This window comes from Dipteris shenzhenensis, chromosome 14 (genome assembly GCF_047967505.1).
Source record: "Dipteris shenzhenensis isolate YYH24624 ecotype China chromosome 14, Dip_SZ_1.0, whole genome shotgun sequence".
NCBI classification, from domain to species: Eukaryota; Viridiplantae; Streptophyta; class Polypodiopsida; order Gleicheniales; family Dipteridaceae; genus Dipteris; species Dipteris shenzhenensis.
The window spans coordinates 4,065,649-4,078,704 of record NC_141609.1 but is presented as its reverse complement, the minus strand read 5'-3'; the positions used below and the strand labels follow the sequence as shown (position 1 = coordinate 4,078,704).

General features: G+C 39.2%; 1 protein-coding gene across 1 annotated transcript in view; it reads right to left on the bottom strand.

Annotated features, from left to right (window-relative positions):
* Window positions 1-7,378: 7,378 nt before the first annotated feature.
* The window catches only part of LOC147894083 (protein RRP6-like 2), a 105,588-nt gene continuing 99,910 nt past the window's right edge, over window positions 7,379-13,056 (bottom strand). The window contains exon 12 of the mRNA XM_087384598.1: window positions 7,379-8,603. Within this exon, the coding sequence (XP_087240724.1) occupies window positions 7,690-8,603 (914 nt within the window). The 3' untranslated portion in view covers window positions 7,379-7,689. The remainder of the gene's footprint in view (window positions 8,604-13,056) is intronic.

Sequence of the window (13,056 nt, the reverse complement as noted above, 5' to 3'; positions counted from 1 at the left end):
ATAGTGTGTAGTCATGGACCCGAAGTGATAAATCATACCCCTACTACACATATCATTTCTTTCTTGATCAAATCCACTAATTCCAAGTTAATTTCCAAGCATCAATGAATAGTTATACAGCATTGCATTTCTTTAAAACCAAAGAAGCGATAGTACATGAGTCTTAGCCCCACCCAATTTTGTTGGAAAGTCCTAGGCACATCCCACAAAATAAGAAAGTATAATTAAGGGGAAAGATTTCTAATTTAACTATAAAAAATTGAACTCCACACTAACTTTGATTGTCTTACAATTCATGAAAATGTGTGATAAGTCCTTTTCCTTATTGCATATAGTGCACTTGCCATCTCCCATCCTTATGTGGATAAAGCCCTACTCATGTCCATACATCTTTATGTATGATTAACTACATCAAGTGATTATTTCTAAGGAACATAATTTTCCCCATAATGTAATGAATCAAACCTCCCAACAAGCAAATTCTTCCTGTGCTACTTCTTGTTGAGAGTTTCTATTAAATTTGTGGGGTCCTCAAAAAAGAAAAGCACGGGTAATAAACATGTTTGAGATATCCACCTAACCTCCTTAACCGTTGTTAACTTTTATGATCGTCCATCAAGGTTAATTTTCTCTATCCATCCTTGCATGAATGATGAGACTTTGGAATATATTTATCTCATCTCTAGCTATAAGATTTCGCCTCTTAACCAAGCCTACGAGTTCTTGTCCCACAAGTCCCTCTAGACCCTCACTCCTCTTTCATTTATCCTTAAGCACCTTTGAGTTTGAGACATCACACTAGATTACCCTTCCCATATAATAGAAAACAAAATGAAGTCATGAAAAGAAAGAGTACCTTTTTTTTGTGATAATTCTTCTCGCTTCAAAAGGGGTTCAACAGACTCCTAAGCATGCCACATCATTTTTCATTATTGAAATCCTCTGATGAAGCAAGGATCTTTTAAAAAAAGAGTTGTGTGCCCAACATACAACTTCCACGCTTTGCACTTTAATTTTCTCATATGAACTAGATTTCTCCTAAGGAAGATATTCCAAGTTTCATCCCTCCTATGAAAGCCATTCATGATCCACTTTCCCATAAATCTTGTAGCGGCAGACCTGTCTATGTTGGTTGACTTCCATTTTTCTTAGTAAGAGTGCCTAAATACCACAGAAACTAGGAGATCTTCTTGTGCTCTACATCACTTCTCCATAAAAACATTTCAAGCATTAAACTTATTGAAATTACTCTTAAAAGGATACTAGAAGGAGATGAAATTAATGGCAAATGAATAAATATTTCCTCAATGCAAAGAAAGATTGTAGTCCTTGCCAACTTTTTTTTAAAACTTTTGATCCTATGAATCATCCGTTCCCATCGAACCTTGAGAGTAATATGAAGCACCTAGAGAGGCCTAATAGCCTAAAAAGGAACAACCTACATGTATAGTTTGCACTCGTATCCAACAAAAGTAAAGGAGGCTTATTTCCTTGTGCCAAAGACTGCCACTTTACTATGATTAATATTTGAACCTAGCCAAGGAAAATTTTGCAAGACATTGGACCATTGTGCCCCCTAAGTAAATACCATTATGAGGTGTTGAGTTTCTATCATCTACAAACTACTAGCATATAATTTGCTAGCCATTATCAAGCTAAGTGAGATGTTTTAAAGAGTCAAATGTGATTGCAAAGAGTAAGGGCAAAGGCAAAGTTGCCTTCAAAGTTCAAAGTCTACAGAGAGAAGACCATCTACTTAAGAAATTATCAACAAAACCTTGGCATATAGTTGAAAATTTCATGTCTTACAAGGATTGAATAATGAGGTGCTTGCCATATAAAGTCCACTTTCATAAAGCATATATCTTGTCTTTTCTTATTTATGCTAATACTTTCCATAGCATCAATATGGCTTGTAAAATATTTCTTCCTTAACCTAATGAATTTTAATGTAAAAAATGTCATGATTAGGGATCACTAGGAAAAGCAATTTGCATCAGATGCATGGAAAGTATTGGAAATAGGTTCAACGCTACAAATATATCAACAATCGTTCTATTTACAGATCACTTAAGGTTGCAAAAAAACTTCCATCAAAGATAGCTCCAAATTACCTTGTTAGACTGAAAGACATTTCAAATTAGTTAAGATCAATTAATCAAGATGTTAAGCTTGAAGGATTCAAACAAATTACATTGAATGTTCCAAGCACAAACTATGAATAATTTATGATAGGATATAGCCATGGTCAGGTAGGATGCACCTCCCATTATTGAAATCATGTCAAATATGCTTCTGAAAGAGCACATGATAAGGACATCCAGCTCTAGATCCAGAAGCGATGAACAAGTTTTTCATCATCATAAGAGGCTGACATATGAGGAAAACAAGGCAATTATTTTCATAGTCCTCATAGTCTGTCAATTAATTATTAGGAATCCTCATCACATTCCCATCAAAGTCCTACCAATTACAGAGCAACATGAAATTCCAAAGGCAAAGGTAACGTCCCGCAAATTCAATTACCAAAACAATATACCAAAAAGAAGAATATGCAAGTGCAATTATTGTGGCACACAATGTCACTGGGAACCTAATGCACAAAGAAGCAAGAAATATTGCCAACGGTCAATGCCATAGAATTGACAATCAAATTTGACAAGCTGCACAATATGTGCAAGATCCAAATCAACCTCAAAATTATCAACTATAGTACCAAGATTATCTTTCAACACAAGCAGTCAAAAAATTCCATTCATCTAGACATTGATGAATGCACCATGGTGATTTTGATCCTAGTGCCAACAACCTCATGATTCATCGAAGAGAATGTTTCTCAAAAATGCATCCAAATAGAAACTTCAAAGAAAATGCTTTTATGGGTACAATATCCCTCACACAATTGAAGTAGTTCGCACAATCCCCCTATACAACCAAAATGGTTCAATAGGTAGTATCAATGATGTTTTGTTTATGTCTACAATCACTCAAAATCTCTCAATTTGTCAGAATGATAGGATGAGACTTATAACCATTTTTTGGACAGTTGCAGTTGGATGCTAGTCTATTGAAATTATTTTTTAGTGATCAAAATATAATGACATCTCATCACTAACAAGATCTTTGGAGACAACAAGTCTTGTTCTAACTAGATTAAAAATGCGGTATGCCTTTGATGCTACACTATAACCTTTGATTCTTCAAACTAAATCCAAGTAAATATCTTCATTATAACCTATGAAAATGCATGTGATGGATTTTCATATCCAATTTGTTCTTGAATTCATGTCCATAAGAAGAGAGCCAAAAGCTCTCGCATATTTGAAGGCTTGATTCTTGAAAATGTTTCTTTTAAAGTCATATTCTATGAGAATATTGTTAGACTATAGTTCATTATTGCACATGCTTTTGCCCAATATGGATGAGGAATTTTCTTTTGATTTCAAGCATATATTCGGATAATTTCATAATAATCATGTTTTTCCCAATTCTGTAATTCCATTTTATTCTACAAGTGAATTTCCTTAACATTGCATTGCCTACTAAAGTCATCGAATTCATTGCATTTATATTTTCCTCGATGCTCTCATCAAAGGATCACAATCTATTTTTGAGTTTTTTTTTTCGTAAGAGATTTAGACCATCTAAATGCATCAAGAACATTTGATTTCTATTTCAAGCAATATTTCCATGCCCTTTTGGAATAATTATCTATGAAGGTGATTAAATATAACACATTCTTGAGGAATTTTGTAGAAGCATATTTGAACAAATGACTTGGACTGTATCAAAACTCTCAAACCATGATGTAGGAAATGGATGATGGTGCAGTTTACATATGCAGCCTTATGCACATACTGTTTTTGAAAGTAGATCTATGGAAGTCTTGTACATTGTTTGATTACTTAAGTGAAACTAAGATTCTAAAATCGATGTGTCCAAATGTGCTCAAAGAATCATCTGAATTTTGATGTGTAATGAAGCATTCTATTTGACTTGAAACAACCAAAGTGATCTTAAACATTTTTTGTAGTCTGCAACTAGGCAAGACCCAAACCCAATTAAGATATGTAACTTTCTAAAAATGGCATCAATCTGGAGTGGTCTTATGGAAAACTCTACCTATACTATCTAATCAGGGACTGAGGTCTTACTGTGAATCATTTGGAACCTCATAATCACCTGTAGCCTCAAACCTCCTCCACTCAATCACCAATAGATCACTCCCCTAGAAGGGTGTTGCATACATGATTGTCAGGTGGACCAGGGTATTAGACAACAATCCCTTCATCAAGGCATCACGAAAATGTTCCTAAAAGAGTTTTACTCTAGTCAACCTAGAGCTCCCTAACCTGTTTAGGCCATGTAAGCTCAACTTTGCCAATGCCTTTTACAACATAAGAAGCGTTATTGGCACTAGTCACAGTGTCCCCCCTAGATGCATCATTCAAAGAAACAATTTCTTGCATGAATTTACATGCTTAAAAGACCACCATGAAAGTACCAAGGACTGGATGCATCAGTTACAACCATTCAAGAATCATGAACAAAAGGATTATAATGGCATATGACAACAAAAGCCCAATCATGATGGAAAATGTTTTGCAAGGCTAGACTACTACTATTGCATCAGAAGTGTGACCACAATCATTCTTGGGTTTCCTATATGACTTTGTTGTCTTTGCATCCTTATGATGGGTAGCAAATACCGAATCACTAGTTTTGCACGGCTTTTCTCTTCTTGCAAGGATAAAGTGACAAGCTGATCAAAGGTATAGTGGTTGGGATTGTGCATGGCCACCAACCTCAAAGTGGTTGCAGACCCTTGCCAATAGTCAAGAAGTCTACTAATTGTCATGGACACAATCTAATTATCTGACACAACTTCATCAATGTTGGCCATCTGCTCTTTGAAGTCCTTGACTTTTACCAGGGTTGATTGTCAATTATATCTCCCTGCAAAACACCTCTAGGCCTTTAGAAAACCATGTACGCCTACTATTGAGGGGGATAAGAGGATGATATCATCTATGTACAACAAGCGCTCTCATTGAAAATCACCTCCAATGTGGTTAATGAAGGTTGTGATATCATCAATGTGGAGCCCAAGTGTTGAATGAGAGGGGGCATCCCTGCTTCATTTAGAATGCACTCTCGATCCAAGGCCATCTAGGGCACTTGCTCTTTCTTTGATTAATTTATATACACTCGTCACCCCCCAAAATCATGATTCCTAGGATCTCCATCTCTTGAAGCCTGATAATCATACGAGATCATGTAGCCATGTCAACAACCTTTCAAAAGTACAAAAAGCAAGCTTGGTTTAGGGTATAAACCATAGCTCATAGAGTGAAGGTGTGGTATAAAGTAGATTGCAATCTCGAAAACCCAAACCTATCTCAAAGCATGTTGCCTTGTGCTAATCTCTCTCTCTCTCTCTCTCTCTCTCTCTCTCTCTCTATTGTACAAAGCCATAAATCTTGGCCTGTTCCAAGTGTCCATGAGAGCGCGATAGTTCCTAGTGTCCATGGGATCTCCTGCTTTATGTACCAGTACTATGTTGGTGATACTCCAAGCAAGGGGAAAGTCATGGCATAAAATATGGTTGAGCATATGTGCTAGGATTGGTGACAAGGTCCATCCATAGCCCCTCATGGTCATGGGCTCTCCTATCAAGGTCAGCATAATGCAGCCTACACACTCCATATGATAAACAAGGTGGATGAAGTGGGCATGGGCAAATAGGACATTAGGTGGTGCTTGAAGCATCATAGAGCGAGGTGGCATATGTGCACCAAGTTGCTAGGTCCATGATGGAGATGGGTGGCTATCCTTCAAACATAAGACCCCATGCAATAGCTTGTCTCCTCAAAAGGAGAGAAGCACCTCATGAAGCCTATGTCAAAGGAAAGCCTACCTCTTACGACGTGTAAGATGGCATTAGATCTGATGTGCCTTAAACATTGTCAAATGCTTCAAACTCTAGTCGCATATGAGGTGGGATCTCATCTCTACGCACTCATCATCAAATTATATGAGAGAGAGAGAGAGTTGTATTACCATCATCAGGAGGCCTGTAATACCATCATCAGGAGGCCTCACGGGCCTATGAGACAGTACAATATTAGAGCAACTCATACAAGCTCTGCGGCTTGGGGCAAGTGGCTCCCTACGGCCCTTTGCTGAGTACTATACTACCTAAGCTCAAAACTCAAAACTAAAAGCTAATACTCAATGTCAGAGTCAAAACACATAACCACGTGCCAAGGTGGCTCTCCAATGAGCTACATGACATGTCACGTCAACCACAACCATGAGCAATTGTATGCCAACATGGGACCAAAACCCTCCCCTCCATATAGGGGCATCTATCTCGGTATCATGCATACATAATCTGGCCACTCATAGGTCATATCAAGCAAGCAAAATATGTAGCGAAATCTGGAGCTTTGCAAACCCCCACATGACCAATCAAAGGGCCATATGGAGTTGAGCCGAAAGTTATTATCAATACTTATTACACATGGACAATTCAATGATACATGTAAACATGTGGAAAACTTTGGGAATGTCTCTTATAGCAAGCCATATCACAAGCCGCTGTAAACTTTACATCTTCATAGTCAAATTATTATATGTACACATTATGAAATGAACGATCTCACATTAAAACCATGTATTGTACAAAGACTCGTCCATAACCACCATAATGGCTATCAATGGCAAAGAAAAATGTGATTCTTTCAATTACATTCAACTACAAACTCCAAAGCAAATAACAACAGCTATAGTTCTTAATAAAAATTGCTAAGGCCACATCATTTTGCACTAATTGTATTGCTTTATCCAATCTCTAAAGGCACCCTTTACATGACCTTACTTCTAATCAACTAACATACACCAGCGCAGATTGCACTCATTGATGAGTGCACTGCTAAGTCCTTTTCCATCAAGGTGGAACATTTGTTACTTGTCAAATCTTGAATAGTAGGCTATATTAGCAAGCACTAAATCCAACATCATAAGTGAACCTCTATGCTACAAACTCATCTATTGGCGTTGATACATTTCTCTACTTTAAAATTTTTGAAAGGCATGTATAAAAAGACAAGTGTCATGTAGGAGACTAACTCCCACAAGAAAGCTTAATACAACAATCTGTCATGGCAGCAACCCCACAAGAAAGGCATGTACTTTTGCAATCATTTTAGTTGAAGTATACTTGAAATCACATAGAAGCATAGGGCATCTGCAGAAAACTTCAATTATGTTTGAAAAGCGCTTGTAACGTAGAGGGAAAGGAAAAAAAAGTAAGCAGTTAGTAAAAGACTAAACTGAATTGACAATATGATGGAGTCTTAAAGACAGCTGACAAGAGTGATTATACGTATTGGTTGCACATAAAGATCACTCTCTGAGCATTCATGACTCTCAAAGCTAATGCATTCTCTTTAAAGATTACTTCGACTTTCAAAGCTACTGTGTTCTCTTAGAGAACACAACATTGTGTAAGTAGCAAGCATAAGATAAAAGCGTATGCTCTGCTCATCAAAAACCTAACCACGGGAGGCAAGAACGAACCACTTCACATCGTCGCTAGATGCACCATGACGGAGAGCAATCTGGCATTCAGTCAATTTCTTTTAACCTAAAATCCAATAGCCAGCGGTGCTTACAACAAATCTGAGCCTATTTGAATACACCTGTTCTATTACCAGTCTGTGGAAATACTTGCCTCCGTTTCCCAGGACTAATACCCTCTGATTTAAACTCTTTAACGCCCCTTAGTGGGTCAAAGAAGGTCTGATCACCTCCAGCATTATTTCCACTGTTGTCTTTCTTAGACATCTTGGGTCCCGTTCTTTCAGGTCCTTTTAGTCTAATTGAATCAGAGAATCCCCCAAAATAACCCATTGTCTTTTTAGCTGCCACGTAATCAAATGGTTTAATGGGAATGCTTCTCTCTTCACAACTCTCTGAATGGAACTGTCTGCCACTTTCGAATGTATGATTTCTTTCTTCAGTAAACTCATGTTCTGGATTATGTTCACCACTCCACAGCTCTGCTGAAAAATGGTTCTCTAACCTTGATGAAGAAACTGGAGAGCCCAACCCTTCAACTCGTTGATGATTGTGCCGGTATTTCTCAGCAATTGAAGGCGGCAGCTCCCAATCCACATCTCCAGCTTCTACTACTTGGGTTTCATCATTCATATTATCGGAATATGATTGTGTAGCAAAAGGCGATGATTGTATATCAGAGCACACATCAGGCCACCATCGCCTGTGACAACCACTCTCCGTGCTTATACCAATGCCCTTTTTTGAAAGACCTAAAGATTCCGTAGTTTCTCCACTTGCACTGTCATCTACAGGTTCCCTGATGTCTGTTTTCAATAAAATCAATTCTTCTGTTTGCAAAGTTTCTTCCTTATTGTTAGAAAGAGACTGGATATGTCCATCTGACACTTGTACTTTCAATGTCTCAGCTTGTTGCTCTTTTTCAAAGTTTTCACTTGTGTGATGTGATACGTCCGATCCATTAAACGTATCAAATCGAAGCGCAATGGATGCCCTGATCTTCTCTGCCTTCAATCTTGCTTCTATCTGCAGTAGACAACAATTCTTAATATTAGAAGATTTGAACAGCTGTAAAAGTTGTGATATACTTCAGATTTGCAACAATCTGTGCACAAATAAATAGATTTAGAGCCAGAAACATCAACCAGCATTCATATGAAGCTTTATAACCCTCCTGAAGTTGGAAAATGAGGGTCGAGTCCCCACAAGTGCCTCCATATGAGAAAGCACGATGGGGGGCTGTCACATGGGCAGCACATTCGCTTCCATCTGTGCAGCATGCATGCGTCCTTCTACGGTTTATGACCTACCCCTGAGGGCAGATCGGGACTATTAAGGTGCTCCCCACAGATGGGGTTGCACATAAGCCCTGTGGCACAGCACATACGGCCTGTAAATACGTCCCATTGGGTGCACATGGAGCTGGACAGAAACCCAGGAAATGGCACCAGGAGAAGGGCCCTTTATAAGCCCTTATCTATCAGAGACCAGGTTGGTCGGCCTGGTCGATGGGGTCGGCCAGCAAGACTGAGCATTGTGTCTTCATACATGTTTGTGCACATACACAGAGTAGGATCCATATCAGGAAGAGATCTTGTGTACTAATCATAATGTATATTTTCCACTGCACATAGTCGTTTAGGTCCTTGGCCTAGTTTTATGGACACATGCTTTGGGCACCCGTGTGTGTGCCTGCATGAGCCTGTTGTATGCTTAAAGTTTGCACATTATCTCGTCACAGGCATCAGACTTGGTAGGGTAACCCATTGTAGTGACCCCACCCTTAGGTTTCATTGTATCTGGTTCTTTTCAGTCTCATAGACCCTTTGGTTTCTCCTAGCCGGGGTTCCGCACAAATAGGTAAATGTATGTGTGTATATGAATGGATGCAATTCCATGAATATGTGTGTTCGTGAACATACGTGTATTTGTATACACCCCTACCATGCAACTGATAGCATACTACATAGACATACTTCACTAGAGGCGTGCTCATTAACGAGTGTATAACACATATATGTTGTTCCATATCATTATTACTATACTTTCTTTTTTGGCTGGTCTTTATCTATTTCTTGTGCACATACTTTTTGATCGCACATGTGAGTGCTTTGTGTAAAGTTCTTTCTTACAAGACTCACACTTCCGGACGGACATCTTCTACAAATCCAATGCATTGATTTTCATCAGTTCAGCGATCACTTGAACCATGGTTTTTACATCATGGCACTATCATCTTAACATGATAGTGGCACCTTTCTGCAAGGATCAAGCCACCTTTGACACTTCCTATGTGTACAGCCATACGCCAAAAGGATGATGGGAGCTAGCACATGGGGTGGACTCCACTACATGGAGTTATTTCACAACCCAAGTCCTTAGGGCCTGATGATTATTTACCCGGATCACCCTCCACCTACCAACATCCCTCTGAAGATTGGGATGCTTTGCACATCCATCAGATATTCGTCCCCAACACAGTTCTTGGTTGCTTTCATATTGGCTTTGGAGGTGAGCCTTGGTGCATCTAGGCAGTAACGCTGAGTCTTACGAGGACAGAATGAGATTACATCAGTTAAACCTATAAGTAGGATGTAATATCCAGAACCAATATATGAGTGTAATTATCTATGTCATGATCACTCGGATGCACATTAGATACTACACTACGAGCCGTAACAGTTGGTTTCAGTTAATATTTTTATCAGGTTTAGGGTTCTAACCAGCCATATGAAGTGCAAGATGCTTTTGCCACCTCATTCTTTCATGCTTCTTGTTGAGATCTTGGCTGCTCCCTTGTTTTTTAAGCCACTGAACCCTAAAACAGTAAACTCGCATTGAATTCTTGCCTGCTGCTAACCTCCAAGTCCCTGGCTCATTCACCAAACACCTCTAAACCAGCCTGTTGCTTCTGTTTTGGCACCAGATTTGACCAGGCATTCAAAACAGGCCTACTAGACGTTGCATGCAAGCTACAATCTTGCTCCATAACAATTCTGACTTGATCTGGGATTCTGCTTTTGAGAATTCCACCCTTCCAGGTTCCTTCATTCCTGTTTTAATTTTCTGCATCTTCTGGAATCAATGTTGTTTTTATTTTTGCCACCTAGAAGAGGAAAGTGGGAATTCATCAATTGGGCAGGCACCTGGCGTGTTAGTCAAGAAATTCACATATTGGCACCATGAAAAATTGTGATTTGCTAGGTTTGATCCAGGGTCCTATTTCTGTGTTCTAGTCACATCCAACCATCATCTGGTATTGCGAATTGATAAATTTCTCATCCTAGTCACTTCTAGGAGAGAATTTTCTACTCCTAAGTTAACAATTTCATCATAGTTCCAAGGAGTTTTTGAAAACGGAGATATGGAGCACAGCAGGAAACGGTGTTTCGAAGTTTCGACCACCGGGAGAAATGGTAAACCAGACTTTCGGTTTTTAGGTCAATAATGTATATATATTGCCGGAAGCTTGAGCTTTGGTAGGGGATGATCCTCGTAAGCACCGCACGCAGCCTCGCTTTTTGTGTATTCCATTCTTTCAATTATTTTCAGTTTTAAAATTATAACTATGATGTGCGGTGGTACTATTTTCAGTTCATGGTTGTAAATTTCTTGTTTTAACTATCCAATTTTCGAAAATACACTCCCACGTAAGCACGGTTCTGACATCATGTTTGGAGAGACCATGTTCCCAAGAACAGTTCCAGTGAGTGGACAGTTTTTTAAAGGCTACAGGTCACAATGCTGTTTTGCTTGATCTAGGGGAAGAGAGGTACTCCAAACAACATTACAACGAGACAGCTCCACATAGATGCCTCATTCCATATCATTGGTTATCTAGACAAAGTCAGAGAGACAGGCTCCACAGATGCAGGTAAATAAATACTACCATAGCGTGCCATCTCATCATCCATGCAGCTTGTAGAAAATGAAGGCGAGTGTGCAATGAATCCAATCACAAGGCATGTCTATCGTCTATTTACCACTATCAGTACCCACTAGACGCCCCCTTCTTGCGTTTAACACAACAGAACACTCATTAAATCATCCAAGACAATCTATGAGTGGTTATCCCCCTTGCACCCACATATGACCAAGATGGCCTTCTATAGAGAGCATAGGCTTAAGGATAAATAAATACATTAGAAATTCTATAATCTAACAAAGGGGTCTAATTGGAGGCACCACACTAGTACTATGTCCTACTCCATCTACTCCATGACAATAGCACACAAATTGGAGTCCTCTACAACCACAATCAACATCTATTCTGAGACATTATATATTGTCATGTCCCCTACTACCTCTGGCTCAAGTAACTCTTCATGTCCTTCTGTAGCCCCTCACAAGCATCTATTGTAAGTCCAGCCCCTAACTTTCTCTCTCCCCCTCTCCTAATCTACAAAGGTACTTTCTTGTGCTTCTCAACATTGTACTTATTGCATACTTCAGCAATGCATTTTCTAATTACTAAATGAATAGATCTAGCCTACTTCCTATTTGAAGCTCTTCATTCCTGCCCTAAGAGATTAGGGACAGCTTGGGACTCTCCAATTAGGCTAACTAGCAGGGGATAGCCCAGAGCGCAAAATCATGGGAAATTGTGGGAATTTTTCATCCCTTTTACTTGAAAATCGAGCAGATATTATACACACTTTGATGGCCATTTGGGCGAACATACAAGGAACCTCCACGACTGCTACTGCTAACTAGCAGTAGCAGGGGATAGCCCAGTCCTGTTGCATTGGTATCAGAGCACAAAATCATGGGAAATTGTGGGAATTTGTCATCCCTTTTACTTGAAAATCGAGCAGATATTATACACACTTTGATGGCCATTTGGGCGAACATATAGGGAACCTCCAAGACTACTACTGCTAGGAGGGTTGCTTTTCTCAAAGTCTGGAAGGATTGTCCTTTCTTTTTTGACTCTCCTTCAGGGATGAGGTGGCATTTTCAGCCGCCACCTGGGATTTTTGTTTGCTCATTCTGAGCTGTTTTTTCTCATGCTTGACATGATGTACTCCCACACTTGAGCTTGCTTTGCGGTTTTTAGTCATACTTAATAAAGTACTTTTCTTGGGGAAAAAAAAAATCGGAGCATCTAATCCTCAGCCTATGTCACACCTCTGAGCCAAATTTCTATTGTGGGACGTTGTTCCAATCACTGGGTGCCACGTGTCATCCTCCTAGGGGTCAAAAATCCAAAGTTGGCAGAATTGATTTTTTTTACATCAACCTGGTCGTGTTACCATCCTAATTAAAAGACCTAAGGTATGGTTATGAAAATTCTGGTTTGAAGCTACATTTTGGCCCTGAAAGCTAACACAGCAATGCCATCCTGCATCAAATCTCTAACTGTCAATTGCAAAACTTCTAGGCTGGAGCTGCAATTGGGAGCTGAGAGCTGACGCGGGCTGTATTCTCTATTTGCTGCGATTTCCTAGAATAAGGCTCCAAATTCCCCTCTAATTG